The sequence below is a fragment of the Marmota flaviventris genome, chromosome 5, assembly GCF_047511675.1.
Source record: "Marmota flaviventris isolate mMarFla1 chromosome 5, mMarFla1.hap1, whole genome shotgun sequence".
Classification (NCBI taxonomy): Eukaryota; Metazoa; Chordata; class Mammalia; order Rodentia; family Sciuridae; genus Marmota; species Marmota flaviventris.
In genome coordinates this window covers 108,108,333-108,126,208 of record NC_092502.1, presented here as the reverse complement: position 1 = coordinate 108,126,208, position 17,876 = coordinate 108,108,333, and the positions used below count along the sequence as shown (strand labels likewise).

Below are 17,876 nucleotides of genomic sequence, written 5' to 3'. Positions count from 1 at the left end.
TCATACCAAGGTGTCCCTGTTTTACCCATTTCATAACCAGTGCAAATGTCAACACTGTGAAAAGACCAATCTTTTTCTTTTTTTACTTTTATTTTATTTATTTATTTTTATGTGGTGCTGAGGATCGAACCCAGTGCCTCCCACATGCTAGGCAAGTGCTCTGTCACTGAGCTACAGCCCCAGCTCCCTGAAAGACCAGTCTTTTGGCATTATAATGAAAATAGTTTTGACCTTTGAAAAGTCTTAGGAATCTTAGGGGTTCCTAAATTGCAGGATTTTGTGATACTGGGATTTGGACCTGGGGCCTCAAGCATGCTAGACAAGCTCTCTACCACTGAGCTACATCCCAGCCCTTTTTGAAAAAAGGAAAAACATATATAATTTGTTCTAATTAGTCCAACCCTTTTTAATGTTGAATTTTTGATAGGGTCTTGCTGAGTTACCAAGGCTGGTCTTGAGCTTGTGATCCTACTACCTCAGCCTCTCATAGCTGGGATTACAGGAGTGTGCCACTGTACCCAGTGAATAGTTTGAGAATCATTGATTTGCAAGGTTTCTCAGCTTTGACACAATTGACATTTTTGGAGCATATAATTCTTAAGTCAAAGGAGACTGCCCTGCTGATTGTAGGATATTTAGCAGCATCTATCTACTGGAATAATAGGCCTCTACCCACTAGATTCCAGTAGTGCCTCCTAGTCTTTGGAAAGCAAAATAATTGCCAGTTTCTCCTAGGCAGGGGTGGGTACAAATTATTTTTATACTTCATTCTGTATATTTACATAAAAATGTACTTTGGTTGGTATGGTGTTTTTGCAATTTCAATAAATGGATTTCAATAATATCTCCATATCTTTCCTTAAGAATTAAAGTGTGTGAAAAAATAAAGATCATTTTAAGTTTAAGAATCTTATTTCTCTGGCTGGAGTTGTGGCTCAGCGGTAGAGCGCTCATCTAGCACGTGTGAGGCCCTGTGTTCAATCCTTAGCACCACATAAAAATAAATAAATGAAGGGCTGGGATAAATAAAATAAAGGTATTGTGTCCAACCACTTCTAAAAAATAAATGTTTAAAGAAATCTTATTTTTCTATAATGAGGGTGGGAGGAATGGAGGAACTTTGGGAGGAATGGAGGAACTCTGGCTAGGGCAAAGGAGAGGGAGGGGTCATGGGAGTAGGAAAGGTGGTGGAATGAGATGGACATCATTACCGAAGTACATGTATGAAGACAACAATGGTGTGACTCTACTTTGTGTACAATCAGGGAAATGAAAAATTGTTCTCCATTTGTGTACTATGAACTGAAATGTATTCTGCTGTCATGTATAACAAATTAGAACAAATAAGTAAATACATAAAAATTAAAAAAAAGAATCTTCTCATATTTAGTCAGAATTTTAATTTTTGAATGATACATTGAGTTTTTGATACCTAAAATCATTCCTATTTTCTAAGAGTAATACATTTTTACCTTATATAAGACTTATATGTCTTACAGACTTGTAATATATAAATTTAGTTTTATGATTTTGTATATTTTTTTCAGAGAATAACAGAGGATCAAGATGTTGGCCTACTTGAGGATATTTGCAGTGAATCATCAGAAAATATCCAGTTTGCACATTAATGTAAGCTTTTCTTATAAAATTAAATGTGACAATCTCAGTTATTTTACTCCTAAAGGCCCAGTATATCTCATTAGTTTTTTTAAAATTTTTTATACCTTTGTTTTATTTATTTATTTATTTTTTATGTGATGCTGAGGATCGAACCCAGCACCTCGCACATGCTAGGTGAGTGCTCTACAGCTGAGCCACAACCCCCGCCCCAGTCTTAGTCTTTAAGCTCTGATTTAACTTCTGAATTCCCTTCAAAATACTATAAATTATTTTGTAAACTGGCGGATCTTTAATATACTTTAGAAATGTTAATCCTCAAATGAAACTATACTCTTTATTAAACTAGATAAGAGACTGAAATTTGTCTGACTTATTTCTCTTCCAGCAGTGACTAAACAGGAAGTATAGGAGAACCTTTAACATAGAAGAAGCTTCCTTATCATTAGACTATAAATTAATTTTTGCTACTTTAAAATCATCTGTGCAGCATTTTGAAAATAAATCTATATTTGTACACTTTTGATGTCAGTAAGTGGCTCAAGGAGATGCACAGTTTTCTTCAGTATTTTTATTGACTATACTTTCAGATTATGTATCTTGAGACATGTAGTTGCTGAATCTTCTTATCCCAGTTATTATGCAGTAGAAATTTAAATAGTATTGAGTTTGTGCTCTGAAATATTTTCTTAGGATAAAAGTGTATTATTACCGGAAACTCAATAAATAATATAGAAGGCACAGGTATTCATTCCACGGTAGCATAAAAAGCAGATTATGTGCTGGACTTGATGATGCACACCTGTGTTCCCAGACTGAGGCAGGATAATCTCGAGTTCAAAGCCAGCCTCAGCAACTGTGAGGCGCTAAGCAACTCAGTGAGATCCTGTCTCTAAATAAAATACAAAATAGGGCTGATTTTGTGATACTGGGATTTGGACCTGGGGCCTCAAGCATGCTAGACAAGCTTGGCTCAGTGATTGAGTGCCCCTGAGTTCAATCCCTGGTACAAAAAAAAAAAAAGCCCCAAATCATTATACATTCTAATAGTTCCAAATATATTGGCAGCTGTTAAGTCTGTCTCTAGTAGTCTAGGGGTGCATTAGGGTGGAGAATATCCATGTTGACTTGAGAACATTCCAAGAAGAGAAGGGAAACAAATGCTTTCTTGGTCTTATGTAGATCTGTTCCAACTCAGGGATTTTCCGTTGCAGTGCTGCCCTGGGGAAACTTGAAAACATGCTACTGCCCAGTTACCCCAATTCTCCTTTCCTTTCTGTACCCAGTGTTTTCTAGGTGATTCTCATGTGTAATTGCTATTTTAAATCCTGAAAACAGCAAATGGTTTTGAAGTTCATGACTCTCCACAAACTCCTAGCAGCTATAGAAGAGAACCAATATTTATCCAGGGGAAGATAGATAACCTTTTAAAGTCTTTTTAACTCCCTTATGTAAACATAAGTGTCCTGGTTTTCAAACTGTAGCTATCAGAATTACCCAGAGTGCTTGTTGAAACCAGATTGCTGTATCCTGTACACAAGAGTTAGATTTTCTTGTCTGAAAGAGCCTGAGAGTTTGCATTCCAGATAAGTTCCTACTTCATGCCAATGATGTAGGTCTAGGAGAACCATTGTTTTAAGGTCAGCTAAAAAGAGTAAATCAGTTTTAATTTATTCCTTATTCTTTTTTGTAGTATAAGTTTGGGTCATTACTTTTTAAAATAATTGGAATTAATAAATTGGCACTATAAGGTACTCATGCCAATGATGTAGGTCTAGGAGAACCATTGTTTTAAGGTCAGCTAAAAAGAGTAAATCAGTTTTAATTTATTCCTTATTCTTTTTTGTAGTATAAGTTTGGGTCATTACTTTTTAAAATAATTGGAATTAATAAATTGGCACTATAAGGTGATGCAAAATATTTTCTGACAAAGCATAGTTACAAGGTTAAACCACTGTAATAATAATTTGTAATGCTAAAATAAAATTAATATCAAGTTTCTTTTTCTTCTTACTAGAATATGTGCTGCTGTAAAAGAAGAGCAAGTTTAAAAAAATCAGAACTGCATGTACTTTTTGGAAGAAATTACAGTTCCTTACCAGGTACAAATGTTAGAATTCTCATTTTACCTCAGCTGCTTGCTTTCTCTGTTCTGTTTCTGATTATCTTTCACTTTCTTTTGTTTGTAAAAATCTCCCTTTTTAGGGGTCTCCAATTATTATTTACTTTTCGGCTATTTTCCTGAGATTATGAGGAATAGGAGTATTCTGATAGATGAGAGGAAGGGTTACCAGCAAAGTTGTGCTCCTCAACTGCTGGATGTGATGATGAGCTGAGCAAAGGGAGGGTTGGTGGCTTTAATAGCTAGCAGATAAGTTTAGCATGTGAGCCTACTGTAGAGTGCCTTTGCCACAAAATATTTATTTTCTAGTTCATTTCTGGTTTTTATGCAAAGATGTTTTCTGTCAGAAGAGGCTTGTAGGTTCTTAGAAGTAGTTCTTATTAAATATTTATCTAGAATAGCTTAGACATATGGCTATTAGAAGCTAGAAAGCTGAGGAGGTAATTAACTCCTAATGTCCTTCCTATGTTTGAAATAAGCAAACAAGGTAGACTCCATATCACTAGTATAGTGTTGCTGTTCTCATTACCTCTTTGTTAGGTGAGAATAGAGTAAAAATACTGATTTGTTGTTGACTTACAAGGACATGTAAGTGTAATGGCTACATTATTTGTGTGTATAAAGGATTTAGCAGAATAGATTTTCTTTTGATCTTCAGACTGCGATGAGATTTGAAAAATAATATAAATTCTTATAGAAATTTGGAAGAAATGGTTTAAATAGCAGGAAGATACAGATTAAATTTACACATTTGACTGTGTTGTTGCTTTAATATTACTTACTAAGCTATCATAAGTATGAAATTGGTCATTATGTACTTTGTTTTTATATGTAAAATGCTACTTGGTTTTTTAGAAGTATTAGATTACTACAGCTGCTGTTCAGTGATATCTCCTAAGCCATCTTTAAAGGTATGATTCCTCAAGATCAGGATGCCCTCTCTCACCACTTCTATTCAACATACTTCTTTGAAACACTAGCCAGAGCAATTAGACAGACGAAAGAAATTAAAGGCATAAATACAGGAAAAGAAGAACTTAAATTAGCACTATTTGCCGATGACATAATCCTATACCTAGCAGATCCAAAAAATTCAACCAAGAAACTTCTAGAACTAGTAAATGAATTCAGCAAAGTGGCAGGATATAAAATCACTACCAATAAATCAAAGGCATTCCTGTATATCAGTGACAAATTCTCTGAAATAGAAATGAGGACAACTACTCCATTCACAGTATCCTCAAAAAAAATGAAGTACCTTGGAATCAACTTAACAAAAGAGGTGAAAGAGCTATACAATGAAAACTACAGAACCCTGAAGAAAGAAATAGAAGAAGACCTTAGAAGATGGAAGGATTTACCTTGCTCATGGATTGGTAGAATTAATATTATTAAGATGGCCATATTACCAAAAGCACTTTATAGATTCAATGCAATTCCCATCAAAATCCCAATGACATTCCTTGTAGAAATAGAAAAAGCAATCATGAAATTCATCTGGAAAAACAAGAGACCCAGAATAGCTAAAGTAATTATAAGCAGGAAGAGTGAAATTGGTGGTATTGCGATTCCAGATTTTAAACTATACTATAGAGCAATAGTAACAAAAACAGCATGGTACTGGCACCAAAACAGGCTGGTAGACCAATGGTACAAAATAGAGGACACAGAGACAAATCCACAAAATTACAACTACCTTATATTAGACAAAGGTGCTAAAACCATGCAATGGAGAAAGGATAGCATCTTCAACAAATGGTGCTGGGAGAACTGGAAATCCATATGCAACAAAATGAAATTGAATCCCTCTCTCTCACCATGCACAAAAGTCAACTCAAAATGGGTCAAGGAGCTAGGTAGGAATCAGACCAGAGACTCTGCGTCTAATAGAAGATAAAGTTGGCCCTAATCTTCATCACGTGGGGGCAGGCCCCAAATTTCTTAATAAGACACCTACAGCACAAGAGTTAAAACCAAGAATCAACAAATGGGACGAATTCAAACTAAAAAGTTTTTTCTCAGCAAGAGAAATAATATGTGAGGTGAATAGGGAGCCTATATCCTGGGAACAAATTTTTACCCCTCAAACATAAGATAGAGCTCTAATCTCTAGAGTATACAAAAAACTCAAAAAGTTAAACAACAAAAAAGCAAATAACCCAATCAACAAATGGGCCAAGGACTTGAACAGAAACTTCTTAGAAGAGGATATACAATCAATCAACAAATACATGAAAAAATGCTCACCATCTCTAGCAATCAGAGAAATGCAAATAAAAGCTACTCTAAGATACCATCTCACTCCAATAAGAATGGCAGCCATTATGAAGTCAAACAACAATAAGTGCTGGCGAGGATGCAGGGGAAAAAGGTACACTCATACATTGCTGGTGGGACTGCAAATTGGTGCAGCCAATTTGGAAAGCAGTATGGAGATTCCTTGGAAAGCTGGGAATGGAACCACTATTTGACCCAGCTATTCCCCTTCTCGGACTATACGCAAAAGACCTAAGAAGAGCATACTACAGGGACACAGCCACGTCAATGTTTATAGCAGCACAATTCACAATAGCTAGAATGTGGAACCAACCTAGATGCCCTTCAATAGATGAATGGATTAAAAAATGTGGCATTTATACACAATGGAATATTACTCAGCACTAAAAAATAACAAGATAATGGCATTTGCAGGCAAATGGATAGCGTTTGAGCAGATTATGCTAAGTGAAGTTAGCCAATCCCTAAAAAACAAATGCCAAATGTCTTCTGTGATATAAAGGGGGTGACTCAAAATGGGATAGGGAGGAAGAACATGAGAAGAAGACTACCACTAAATAGGGAAGAGAGGTGGGAAGGAAAAAGAGGGAGAAGGGGAGTTGCACGGAAGATGGAAGGAGAACCTCATTGTTATACAGAATACATATATGATGTTGTAATGAGAAAAAGAAAAAAAAGTGTGTCACATTAGATTGGATAGAGAGAAAGGATGGGAGAGGAGGGGGGGAATAGGGAGGATAGGAAGGCAGCAGAATAGAATTGACAATATGATTGATGTATGTACATTTCCATGTATGTATTATATGTCAAAATACATTCTGCTGTCATGTATGACTAAAAAAAAAGTAAATCATATGGGTAAAAAAAAAAAAGTTATGGTTCCTAAGATTATTGAAGTAAGTAAGGTTCCTCATTGTACAAACATTAATTATCACCTCACATGAGAATCACTCTGGCCTCTTCAAGCCTTAGGAAATGCATCTAAGACTGGGCTTTTAAAATTTTTTTTTGATTCAGGATCTACTAGTCCCTTACTGTTACCATTATGAACACTAATTCCAATTGTACAATTCTATAAATAGAGGTTTAGTAGGTGACAAAGAGTAAATCTGTATTTTTTTAAGAATATGATCTAGAAACTGATGTTTAAAAACTTTTACCTTAAAAAAAAAAAAAAAAAAAACCTTTTACCTTGTACAATTATAAATTACCATAGCTTTTTCTTTACCAGTTGTAGGAATGTAAATTTTAGTTAATTGAATTTTATTTGGCTTGAATTTTACTTTATTTACAGTCACAGTATTTACTTTATTTAAAAATTTTTATTTGTAAATTCAAGGAAAATTTGATTTTTAACAATTCAATTTTAATCTTCTTTTCATTAGGCTTAATAGGAAATGATATCAAATCTCTTCATTCAGTCATTAATCCTCCTATAGCTAAGTAAGTACTATAATTGCTTTTTTTTCTATAAGCTCTTGAGAAAAGTTACAAGTTTTCTTTGATGGGCATTATTCATACACACTATAATTTCTGTGACTTTCTACCCTAGCTAGCTATAAGTAGTTGATATATATCTTATAAATTATTTTCTTGCCAGGTGTGGTGGTGCATGTCTGTAATCCAAGCAGCTCGAGAAACTGAGGGTAGGAGGATTTCAAGTTCAAAGCTAGCCCCAGCAACTTAGCAAGGCTCTGAGCAACTTAATGAGACTCTGTATTAAAATAAATAATAAATAAAAAAGGAATGGGGATATGGCTCAGTGTTTAAGCAAACCTGGGTTAAATCCCTAGTTACCCACCCACCCCCAAAAAAGTGATTTTTTTTTTCTCAATTTAAAATTTTTTGGTTAACAACAGTACACTTTTCATAGAAATGAGCATAAGGTATTCTCAAGGTTATAGCTGGCCCTTTTGTTATTTAGCTGTTTTACCAAATAATGTTGTAGAATATACACTAAATCTGTTTTTCATTTTTCTAGTTTTTCTGTAACTATATGTAATTATATAAATAATAACCCACTTTGCTAGGCTTGATGATGCATTGTAATCTTAGCAACTCAGGAGGGCTGAGGCAGGGAGAATCACAAGTATGAGGCCAGCCTCTGCAACTTATACCTTCTCACAAACTGAAAAATTAGAAAGTGCCAGAGGTATAGCTCTGTTGTAAAATTCCTCTGGGTTCAATCCCAGTAGCAAGAAAAAAAAAAGAACTAACCAACTTTGAATTTTGCATAGCATAGATATTTTGATTTTACAGTTTTATTAATGTACACTTCATAATGCCTTTTTTATTCTTTTTAAACAGAATCCGTAATATTGGAATTATGGCTCATATTGATGCAGGCAAAACTACCACAACAGAAAGAATATTGTACTATTCTGGATATACAAGATCACTGGGAGGTTAGAATGGATTCCTCCTCTCCCCATCCCCATTAGCCAAAGCATCAATGGAAAATATTTTGATTAAGAAGTCAACATAGAGAACTTGAGTATGGTATGGAGTCACTGATGCCTAAACCACAACATGAAGATAAGGTAGTTGCAATACCCACTAAAGGGTCTTTTTAGATTCAGTTAAACATTCAGACTCACAAGACTGTTTTGAGTCCCATCTAGTACTGATCTACTTAAAAGGATATAAGACAGAAACTGTAGCTTACCAACAACATGAGTATTTCTTTCTATGAGAGCTACCCTAGTTTAGAAAACTCGTGCTCTATAAGAATGAATATCTCTTGTTACAACTCCATAGGCAATTTCCAGGTTGGAGATAAGGGACATGCCATACGCCCTTGGGCAAGCTCAAGTTATTTATCTCCAAGTAATAGTTCTTCTCAATTCACATTTAGTTTACCAGTCAGAAGTTATTTTTTTACTGTTTCGCCTAGTAAGTGGACATCCTTCTATTATCTGGTTTCTAGAAGGAAAGAACTGGAAAGTTAACCAAAGATTCTCATATATAAAAAGAAAGGATTTTGTTTATTGTTAACCAATAATAGTAGTATTCACCTAAATGTAGAATTTATTTTGTAATTGTAACGTGGAAATTGTGGTTCTTGGCTAGGCATGGATCTTCATGTAGATTTTTTGTTTGGTTTTTAAATAATGATTCCCTAACCCCTCTCTGGAACATTCAGAAGGTCTAGTTTATGATATGCACCACATTGGGAACTATTTCTCTAGACCCTTGGCATTGGCTGAGACTTAATATTTATGGAGGACTCAAGAACTCCAGGATTTGAATGTTCTTGATGATAAGTTGCTAAATGTGCAACCATTCGAATTTCTCATAGAATTTCTCTTATGTAAATGGACATATGACAGAAAAAGTGGAACCTTGCTAGGTTTCCTCCATTGTGTCATAAAACTTTTAGTAATCCTTCCCTCATATCCTCAGACTACTTACCTGTAGTAAGGGTTGATTTTCAAATCGTCATTTTTAAAAAAATATTTATTGATTTTTAAGTTTTAGGTGGACACAATATCTTTATTTTACATTTATGTGGTGCTGAGGATCAAACCCAGTCCTCGTGCATGCTATGTGAGCACTGTACCACTGAGCCACAACCCCAGCCCCCGTCATTTTTTTAATTGTAAAAAAGTTTCAACAATTTTTGGGTGTACAGTTCATAAAATTTTAACCATTTTTTTAAAAATATTTTTTGTAGTTGTAGTTGGACAGAATGCCTTTATTTTATTTGTTTATTTTTATGTGGTGCTAAGGATCGAACCCAGTGCCTCACGCATGCTAGGCAAGCGCTCTGCCACTGAGCTACAGCCCTAGCCCAAATTTTAACCATTTTAAAGTGTACAGTTTAGTATAGATTATGTAGATTAAGTATTTCTTCTTCAAAATGTTTGAAATACCAGAAGTATTTCAGAGTTTTTTGTTTTTTTTTTTTAACTTTGAAATATTTGCATGGACTCTCTTTTTAAAAAAGCTTTTTCTAGAATGAGAATTTACATAGAGAAAGATGAAGAGCTCTATATTAGTAAGCCAAATATTTGGGAAAAGATTTTTTCTTAAAGCAAATTAAACTGTGTAATTAAAACTAAACTTATCATTAAAACTGAACTATGACTTTTTTTTCTGTTTAGATGTTGATGATGGAGACACAGTGACAGATTTCATGGCTCAGGAGAGAGAAAGAGGCATTACTATTCAGTCAGCTGCTGTTACGTTTGATTGGAAGGGGTATAGAATCAATCTGATTGATACACCAGGTATGGTACTGTTTTTACCAGTACAGAGATATTGCATCATTTGGGTTTTTTGGTGTTGAGGTTTTTGTTTTTGTTTTTATTGTGGTAAGAAACATAAAATTTACTATTTGAATCATTTTAAAATATATAGTTTAGTAATGTTATGTATATTCACATAGCTGTGAAAAAATGTCCAGAACTATTTTATCTTACAGAACCAAAACCTGGCACCCATTAAACAATTTCTCCCCTTTATCTGTGACTTGACTACTTTAGTTAGTTCAAATAAGTGGAATCATATAGTATTTGTCCTTTTGTGCTGGATTTATTTCACTTAGCATACAGTCCTCAAGGATCATCCATGTTGTAGCATGCAACAGGATTTCCTTCCTTTGTAAGATGATGTAGTATTCCAGGGTATGTGTAGTTGTCCCTCAGTATTCATGAGGAATTGACTGTAGGACCCCTGCAGATGCCCAAATCTGCAGATGTTTAAATCCCTTATATAAATTGCATAAATTTGCATATATCCTAAATATATCCTCTCATGTACTTATAGCTAATAATATTGTAAATACTTAATAAGTAAGTAGTTGTTATACTGTGTTGCTTAGGAAATAATGACAAGGAAAGAAGTCTGTACATGTTCAGTACAACAGTTTTTTCTTTCAGAATATTTTCAGTCCATGATTCATTGAATCTACAGATGCATGTGTATGTACATATATACATATGCATATATATATGTACACACACATATGTTTGCGTACGTATATATGTGTATACAGATTTTTCTTATTGGTATATGTATATAGGCATATATATTGGTATGTATCATTTTTATTTTGAGACAGGGACTTGCTATGTTGCTTAGGGCCTCATTAAGTTGGGATTGTAGATATGCACCCCCATGCCTTGCTATTTTTGTTTTTTAAAAAGAGTTTTAAATAATTCTCATTTTTTTCTTAGGTCATGTGGACTTCACATTGGAGGTTGAGCGCTGCCTTAGAGTGTTGGATGGTGCAGTCGCTGTATTTGATGCCTCTGCTGGTGTAGAGGTAAAAAATATTGCCAAAATGAAGATAGAATACCATGATGTAAAAAAATGTCGACTGTATTGGAATTAGTTAACTATAACCTTTTATTCGATGTGTTCATATAAATCAAAGGAAGTTGGAATTTCATATTGAAATGTGATCTGTATGTGATCTTGGATCTTTCATAGTGAAAGGAGAGTTTACTGTAGGAAATATAATTAAGTGTCAAGAACTGTGAAGGGCAAGTGGGGCACATGCCTGTAGGCCCAGCTCCTTGGGAAACTGAGGCAGGAGGTTTGCAGATTCTAGGACAGCCTGGGTAATTTAGTGATGTTCTATCTCAAGAGGAAATTTAAAAAAGGGTCTCGGAATGTAGCTCAGTAGAAGAGTGCTTGTTTACCTTGTTTGAGGCCCTGAGTTCAAATCCTGTTATTGGGGGAAAAAAACTGGGAAGGTCCTGAGGTTCCTGTTACTTTCAAGCTAACAAGTTAGCCTGCCCTAGTTTCATGACTGGCCGAAGACAAAAGATTCATGAGTGGTAGAAAAAGGATGTTTTTAGTTACAGAAGTAGGAACAGCCAGGGTATCATCATTTTCTTGTGCTGATTTCTCAAGTACCAGTTTCTAGGGAGTTACATGAAAGGAGTTAGGTGGCAGCTGCACATGTAATGGGTTAAGAGGATTCCTGTGCTTAGAGAACAGAAATATTTTATATAATGTACAACAAGTAGTCCTACCCTTTGCTTTGCAGGGAGACATTATTTTTCAAGGTTATAAGCAAAACTGCCTTTTGCTATAGAGGGAGACACTATCTATATCTTTCTCAAGATTGTTTTCTATACAAACATTTTTGAAAATGTAGTCCAGAACAAGGGGAATCAGTGTCTTTTCTAACATAACGTGAGAGACCCATTGATAATTGTTTCTCAACAGTTAACTTAAAGGTTCTTGGGCTGAGGATGTAGCTCAGTGGTAAAGCCCTTGCCTAGCATGCATGAAGCCTTGATTTCAGTCACCAGTATTGCATAAATAAATAAGTTCTTGAATTAATTTTGAAAATGGATTTATAATAAATAATATATTGCTAGTGGGATGAGTTATATCCTCTTTATAGCTGGTACCTCCTTCATCTTATAATGTCAAGGTCAGCTTCATGTTAAATGTACAACCCACATTAGTTCTTTTTACCTTAAAATTATTAATTGTAATATTATCTTTATTAAGTGGTCAGAATTAACATTCCTTAAAAACAGGACACATCAACACAGTATAATGCACTCAGAAGCATATAGCATTACCTGCATAGTATTCTTGCAAGAAAGAAAAATTGACCTGTATCTAAGCATGAAATCTAAATGAAAAGACATTCTGGGGGTTGCGGGGGAACAATTGGCCAGAACATTTTGAAATTTGGGGAAGAAAAAAAAAACAATGCAAGCATTATAAATGTTTGGGACAGTGGTAGGGGGAGATGAGATTAAAGGTTCTAAAAAGCCGAGAAAATGTAATTTATGATTCTTCATTGGATCTTGGATATAAAAAAAAGTTCCAGAGAACATCATTACCATTGGGATGGTCAGAGAAATTTGAACATGGACTAAAGGTATTAGGTAAAAATGTATCAAATTTAAAATTTTCTAAATGTGATCCATAATTGATTATTTAGGAGAAAGTCCTTATTCTTTGGAAATGTATGCTTGAAGTATTTAGGGTTGATGTGTCACAGTATCTGCAACTTACTCTCGTGATCCAAGCCTCATACATACCTGATATTAATTTGGGTCTTTGGGAAGGTAGATGCCCAGATATATGGGAAATTTTTGGAGGAAATGCCTATGAAGATCAAGAGAGAAGAATAAAGGACGAGCACTGAAACCACAGTGCAGGTCTGACATCTATAAAGGAAGCTGGAGGAAGAATTGGACAGGAAGAATCTCAGACTGCCACATGGTTCCATAAAAGATTGATCAGGCCAATGTGAAGTCCTTGAGCCAAAGTTACTTGGTAGAGGATTACTGTGTATAGCGGGAATAGGTGTATATTAATACCTGTGCTGTGCTCAAGGCTTATCTGGGAATAGCTTGGCCTTGGCAGGAATTTGGCATTAGATCCAGAAGGTCAACATTTTGGGCCATCAGTCAGTTGTGTTCCTTATATTGTAGGTGATCTGAAGTGCATTTGCATAGGTACTACATGCATAAACACATGTGCACACATGTTGATAAAGACAGAAAAAGTAAATATGGCAAAATTTTAGTATTTGGGGAATCTAGAAGTACATGAAAATTTATTCTTTCCACTTTTCTATAGATTTGAAATTTTTCAAAATGAAAAGCTAGGGGGAAATAATACAATTACTAAAATCCTCATCTGAGACCCCTGGCAGAGGTATTTACTTGCTATAAAGACTGTTTAGCCAAATCTGTAACTTTTAGAAGAAAAAAAAAATATCTCCTCAATCTTAGTGTAGGTAACAGTTTCTTAGATCATATAAGAAGCATAAATCATAAAAGGAGAAACTTGATTCATTTAACCTTATCAAAGTTACATCTGCACATTTAATAGCAAAAATAAAAAAAGAACAAGCCTTGACTATGAGAAAATTTGTAATGTAAGTATTATATAAATGTTAAATTTCCTGATTGCAAAATACAGTGTTGTTTATATAGAAGAATTTTTTTGTTTGGGGGAAATATGTACCAAAAATTTTATAATAGCAGCCTGGTCAAAATAGAGAGACCGTGTCTCAAAAAATAAATATGTAAAAATATAAAGAGTGATAGCAAACGTGCAAGAGTGTGGAGCAGTTAGAACCCTCATGTTGTTGATAGGATTGTAGTTAGTACCACCACTTTGGAAAACTATATGGTAGTTTCTTTTATTTATTTATTTTTTTTTTAATTTTTTATTGTTGGTTGTTCAAAACATTACATAGTTCTTGATATATCATATTTCACACTTTGATTCAAGTGGGTTATGAACTCCCATTTTTACCCCGTATACAAATTGCAGAATCACATCAGTTACACATCCATTGATTTACATATTGCCATACTAGTGTCTGTTGTATTCTGCTGCCTTTCCTATCCTCTACTATCCCCCCTCCCCTCCCCTCCCCTCTTCTCTCTCTACCCCCTCTACTGTCATTCATTTCTCCCCCTTGTATTATTTTCCCCTTTCCCCTCACTTCCTCTTGTATGAAATTTTGTATAACCCTGAGGGTCTCCTTCCATTTCCATGCAATTTCCCTTCTCTCTCCCTTTCCCTCCCACCTCTCATCCCAGTTTATGGTAGTTTCTTTTAAAGTTAAGTATATACCTACCTTAAAACCCAGCAGTTCTATATCTTATTCAAATGAAAACATTTGTGCACCAAAGACTTATTCAGAATGTTTATAGCAGCTAAATTCATAAAAGCTCCAAACCAGAAACAGCCCCAGTGCATATCCACAGGTGGATAGAAAATATAAACTGGTATGTTCATATAAAACAATGAGCCAGTGTATCTAAAAAGGTGAATGAATATCACAAGCATTGTGTTCAATGTTTGCTTCATGTCTGTTCATTGTGTTCTGTGTTCAAGAATAGTCAGAATGAATCTGTGGTGACAGGAATCAGAACAGGTTGTTTATGGAGAAGAAGAGGCATGAGAAAAATTTCTGATGAAAGCATGTTCTCTATCTTGATTGGGGTACTACTTACATGAATGTCTCTCTGTATCAAAACTCTTTGAGCTATATACTTAAAAGTTTATGTATTTTATTGTATGTAAATTTTACCTGAACAAACAACAAGTTGGCTTCAATTATAACTAGTATCAGCACATTCAGCTTTTTATGTTTTGCTTAAAAGCTTTTGGATTCCACAGGCACAGATGTTTTAATAGACTCATTCTATATTTATATTGTCAATATATATAAAAATTAAAATAGTAGAAAAGCATATAAGAATTACACCTTTTAAATACAGGTATTGGTTTCTTTATTCCTCTTAAATCTTCCTCAGTTTACATGAACATTCAAATACTAATGAAATATGTGGTTTTTAATCATAGTAGCAATTATATTTGTTCTTTTTACCTCACATCAGTTGTCTGAATTAAGGCTAAATTTCCTGTATCACACATCAGAAAACCAACATCCAAACAGTTTAATTTGTGAAATGTACTAGGAAAGATGAAGCCAAACAAAATATAGATTTTCCCATTCTTACCTTTATCCTCTTTCCATGACTTGATACCTTCCAGGTGTTAATTCTCTTTGTATGGAGCCTAGTTCACCCAAAATATTCTCAAACCATTCGAAACACATACTTTATCACATTCCCAGCTATGTTAATTTAATAGCAAAGGAGTGACCTTAGCATTATAAGTACAAAGGTATTAATTGTTTCTTTAATTAATTTATTTTAATTATGTATATATGACACTGCATTTTGATTCATTGTACACAATTGCAAATACTTTACATTTCTATGGTTAACAATGGTACTAATTCTGTGTTAGAGTTAGGTGCAGTGCATGTTACCATAGGTTTTTGTATCTACTCATTGCATGTCTACTAACAGTTATTTTTGTCTTTTGTGGGCATGTGTATATTTGTTTTACCTCTTCTTCTTTGCTTTAGGCCCAAACTCTCACAGTGTGGAGGCAAGCTGATAAACACAAGATACCTCGAATTTGTTTTTTAAACAAGATGGACAAAACTGGAGCAAGGTATATAAAATGTGTTTCTTTGGCTTATCAATGTGAGAATATAATTGGAACTTTTCATGGACTACAGACTTAAGTTTAGGATTGGCAGTTCTTTCCTATAGGGTATAATTAGTCTTTAGAATACTAATTTATTCCCATAAAAATAACTTCAAAACAGCATAAGTTTGAATAACAGTTTAGAGAGCTGATAGGAGGTAAATCATCTGTGTTTAATGTAGAGAGGCTGAATTGTATTTCCTAGGATCCTAATAAAGTGGTGTTTCGCTGATTCATTTTAGAACTGTACAGAGTAGTGCCCGTATTGCTGAAGGTGACCATGCTCCCTATTGTTGCTAGAGGTAGAGAGTAGAGAATTGTTTCCTGCAGTTGCCTATCATAGTGGTATTCTTCCTTGTCTCCTGATTTTCTTTAGCTACTAGGTATCAAGTTCTGAATAAAAGGAATTGGGAGGGGAGAATATACTTGCTGTAAGACTTGCATATAATGTAAAAGTGAGTTAATGCTGAGATGTACTGGTTATGCTCATTGACTTATAGAGTGGTGATTTATCATTCAAAATGGATACATTGTTCTGAGCATGCATTTTAGAGAATCAAGAACATATGAAGGATTTGGAAAAAATGTAAAAGAGAAATCAAGAGATTTTTGTTGTTTTTTGCAGTGCTGGGGTTAAACACTGGGCCTTGCACATGCTAGGCAAGTGCTCTATCACTGAGCCACATCTCCAGCTCTGACAATCAAGAGTATTAAGAATTTTGGGGAAAATATGATAGGGAGATATCCTGATCTATTGTGGGAGAATGGAAAATAAAAATGTAAACTCTCCTTCCCCTAAGACAATCATATGCTTTGTGTTAATATAACTCTTCACTAATTCTAAGGCTATTTGTTTAAAGGACTCTTGATTAGTAATAGCACAGCAACTTTTAAAATGTGCTAGGCTTAGGTTCTGACCCTTCCTATTTGGTATTCCTTCTTGTAGATGGAAGTTTACTGACTTTGTTGAAGTTGTTTAGTGAATGACAGTGCCTATGGTGATGGGGAGGGAAACACCTGATTAGTAGGCTGGTTCTCAAAGACATTGGTGCCCGAGTGGTCTGCATGTTTGTATAAATAAGCTTGTGTTTCAAAGATGGTGTTTGTGCCATAGTAGCCAACTGTAGTGTTAGCATAGAAATGAGTAGTGGAGCATATGCTATGAAAATGCCTAAGATAGGGCTGGGGAAATATCTCAGTGGTACTTGTCTAGCATGTATGAGGCCCTGAGTTCAATCCACAGTACTGCAAAAGCAAAGAAAGAATGCCTAAGGTCAAAGTAAAGAAAAATCAGTCAGTTTGGTTCTTGGAAGAAAGCTGGTAACCTGTTGTGGTAGCAAACACAACAGTTATAGAAGAAATAATCATCGATTCAAGTGAAATCTTGCATTGAATCTTGAGATTATTACTTGTGTGACTTTAATTCATTTAACTTTAATCTCAAAGTTTAATTATGTGATGTTCATGGTAATAATACCCTAAACTCCTGTGTAATAGGATTATGTAGATATTCAGTCACTGTTATCTGAAATTGATATTGAAATTTATTCAAGTTACTGTACTGTAGCAAATTGTTAAATACTGAACATTACGGAAAATAAAGGGGTTATTTGAAAGAACATTCGTAAGCCTGTTTTAAGAATTTTTGACTATATTTTTAACCATGATTATTTTACTTTCTACAGTTTTAACTATGCAGTTGAAAGTATCAAAGAGAAGTTAAAGGCAAAGCCTTTGCTTTTACAGGTAAATTGATTAGTAACATCAGCTCCTTCTTGAGTTTCCTTAGCAATTTATTTGTTGCAATATATATATATTTAAGCTCTTTAAAATTCTTTTTATAAAAAGTTGGTATATAAATAAAAAT

General features: G+C 34.5%; 1 protein-coding gene across 2 annotated transcripts in view; it reads left to right on the top strand.

The window, feature by feature from the left end:
• Nucleotides 1-17,876, top strand: part of Gfm2 (GTP dependent ribosome recycling factor mitochondrial 2) — a 45,259-nt gene that overhangs the window by 3,154 nt on the left and 24,229 nt on the right. The window contains exons 2-9 of one of the 2 annotated variants that reach the window (XM_071612510.1): nt 1,548-1,629; nt 3,635-3,719; nt 7,402-7,459; nt 8,324-8,421; nt 10,120-10,245; nt 11,194-11,282; nt 15,885-15,973; nt 17,695-17,755. In XM_071612510.1, coding sequence (XP_071468611.1) covers nt 1,567-1,629; nt 3,635-3,719; nt 7,402-7,459; nt 8,324-8,421; nt 10,120-10,245; nt 11,194-11,282; nt 15,885-15,973; nt 17,695-17,755 — 669 coding nt within the window. In that variant the 5' untranslated portion in view covers nt 1,548-1,566. The other variant, XM_071612511.1, reaches the window with a different exon arrangement.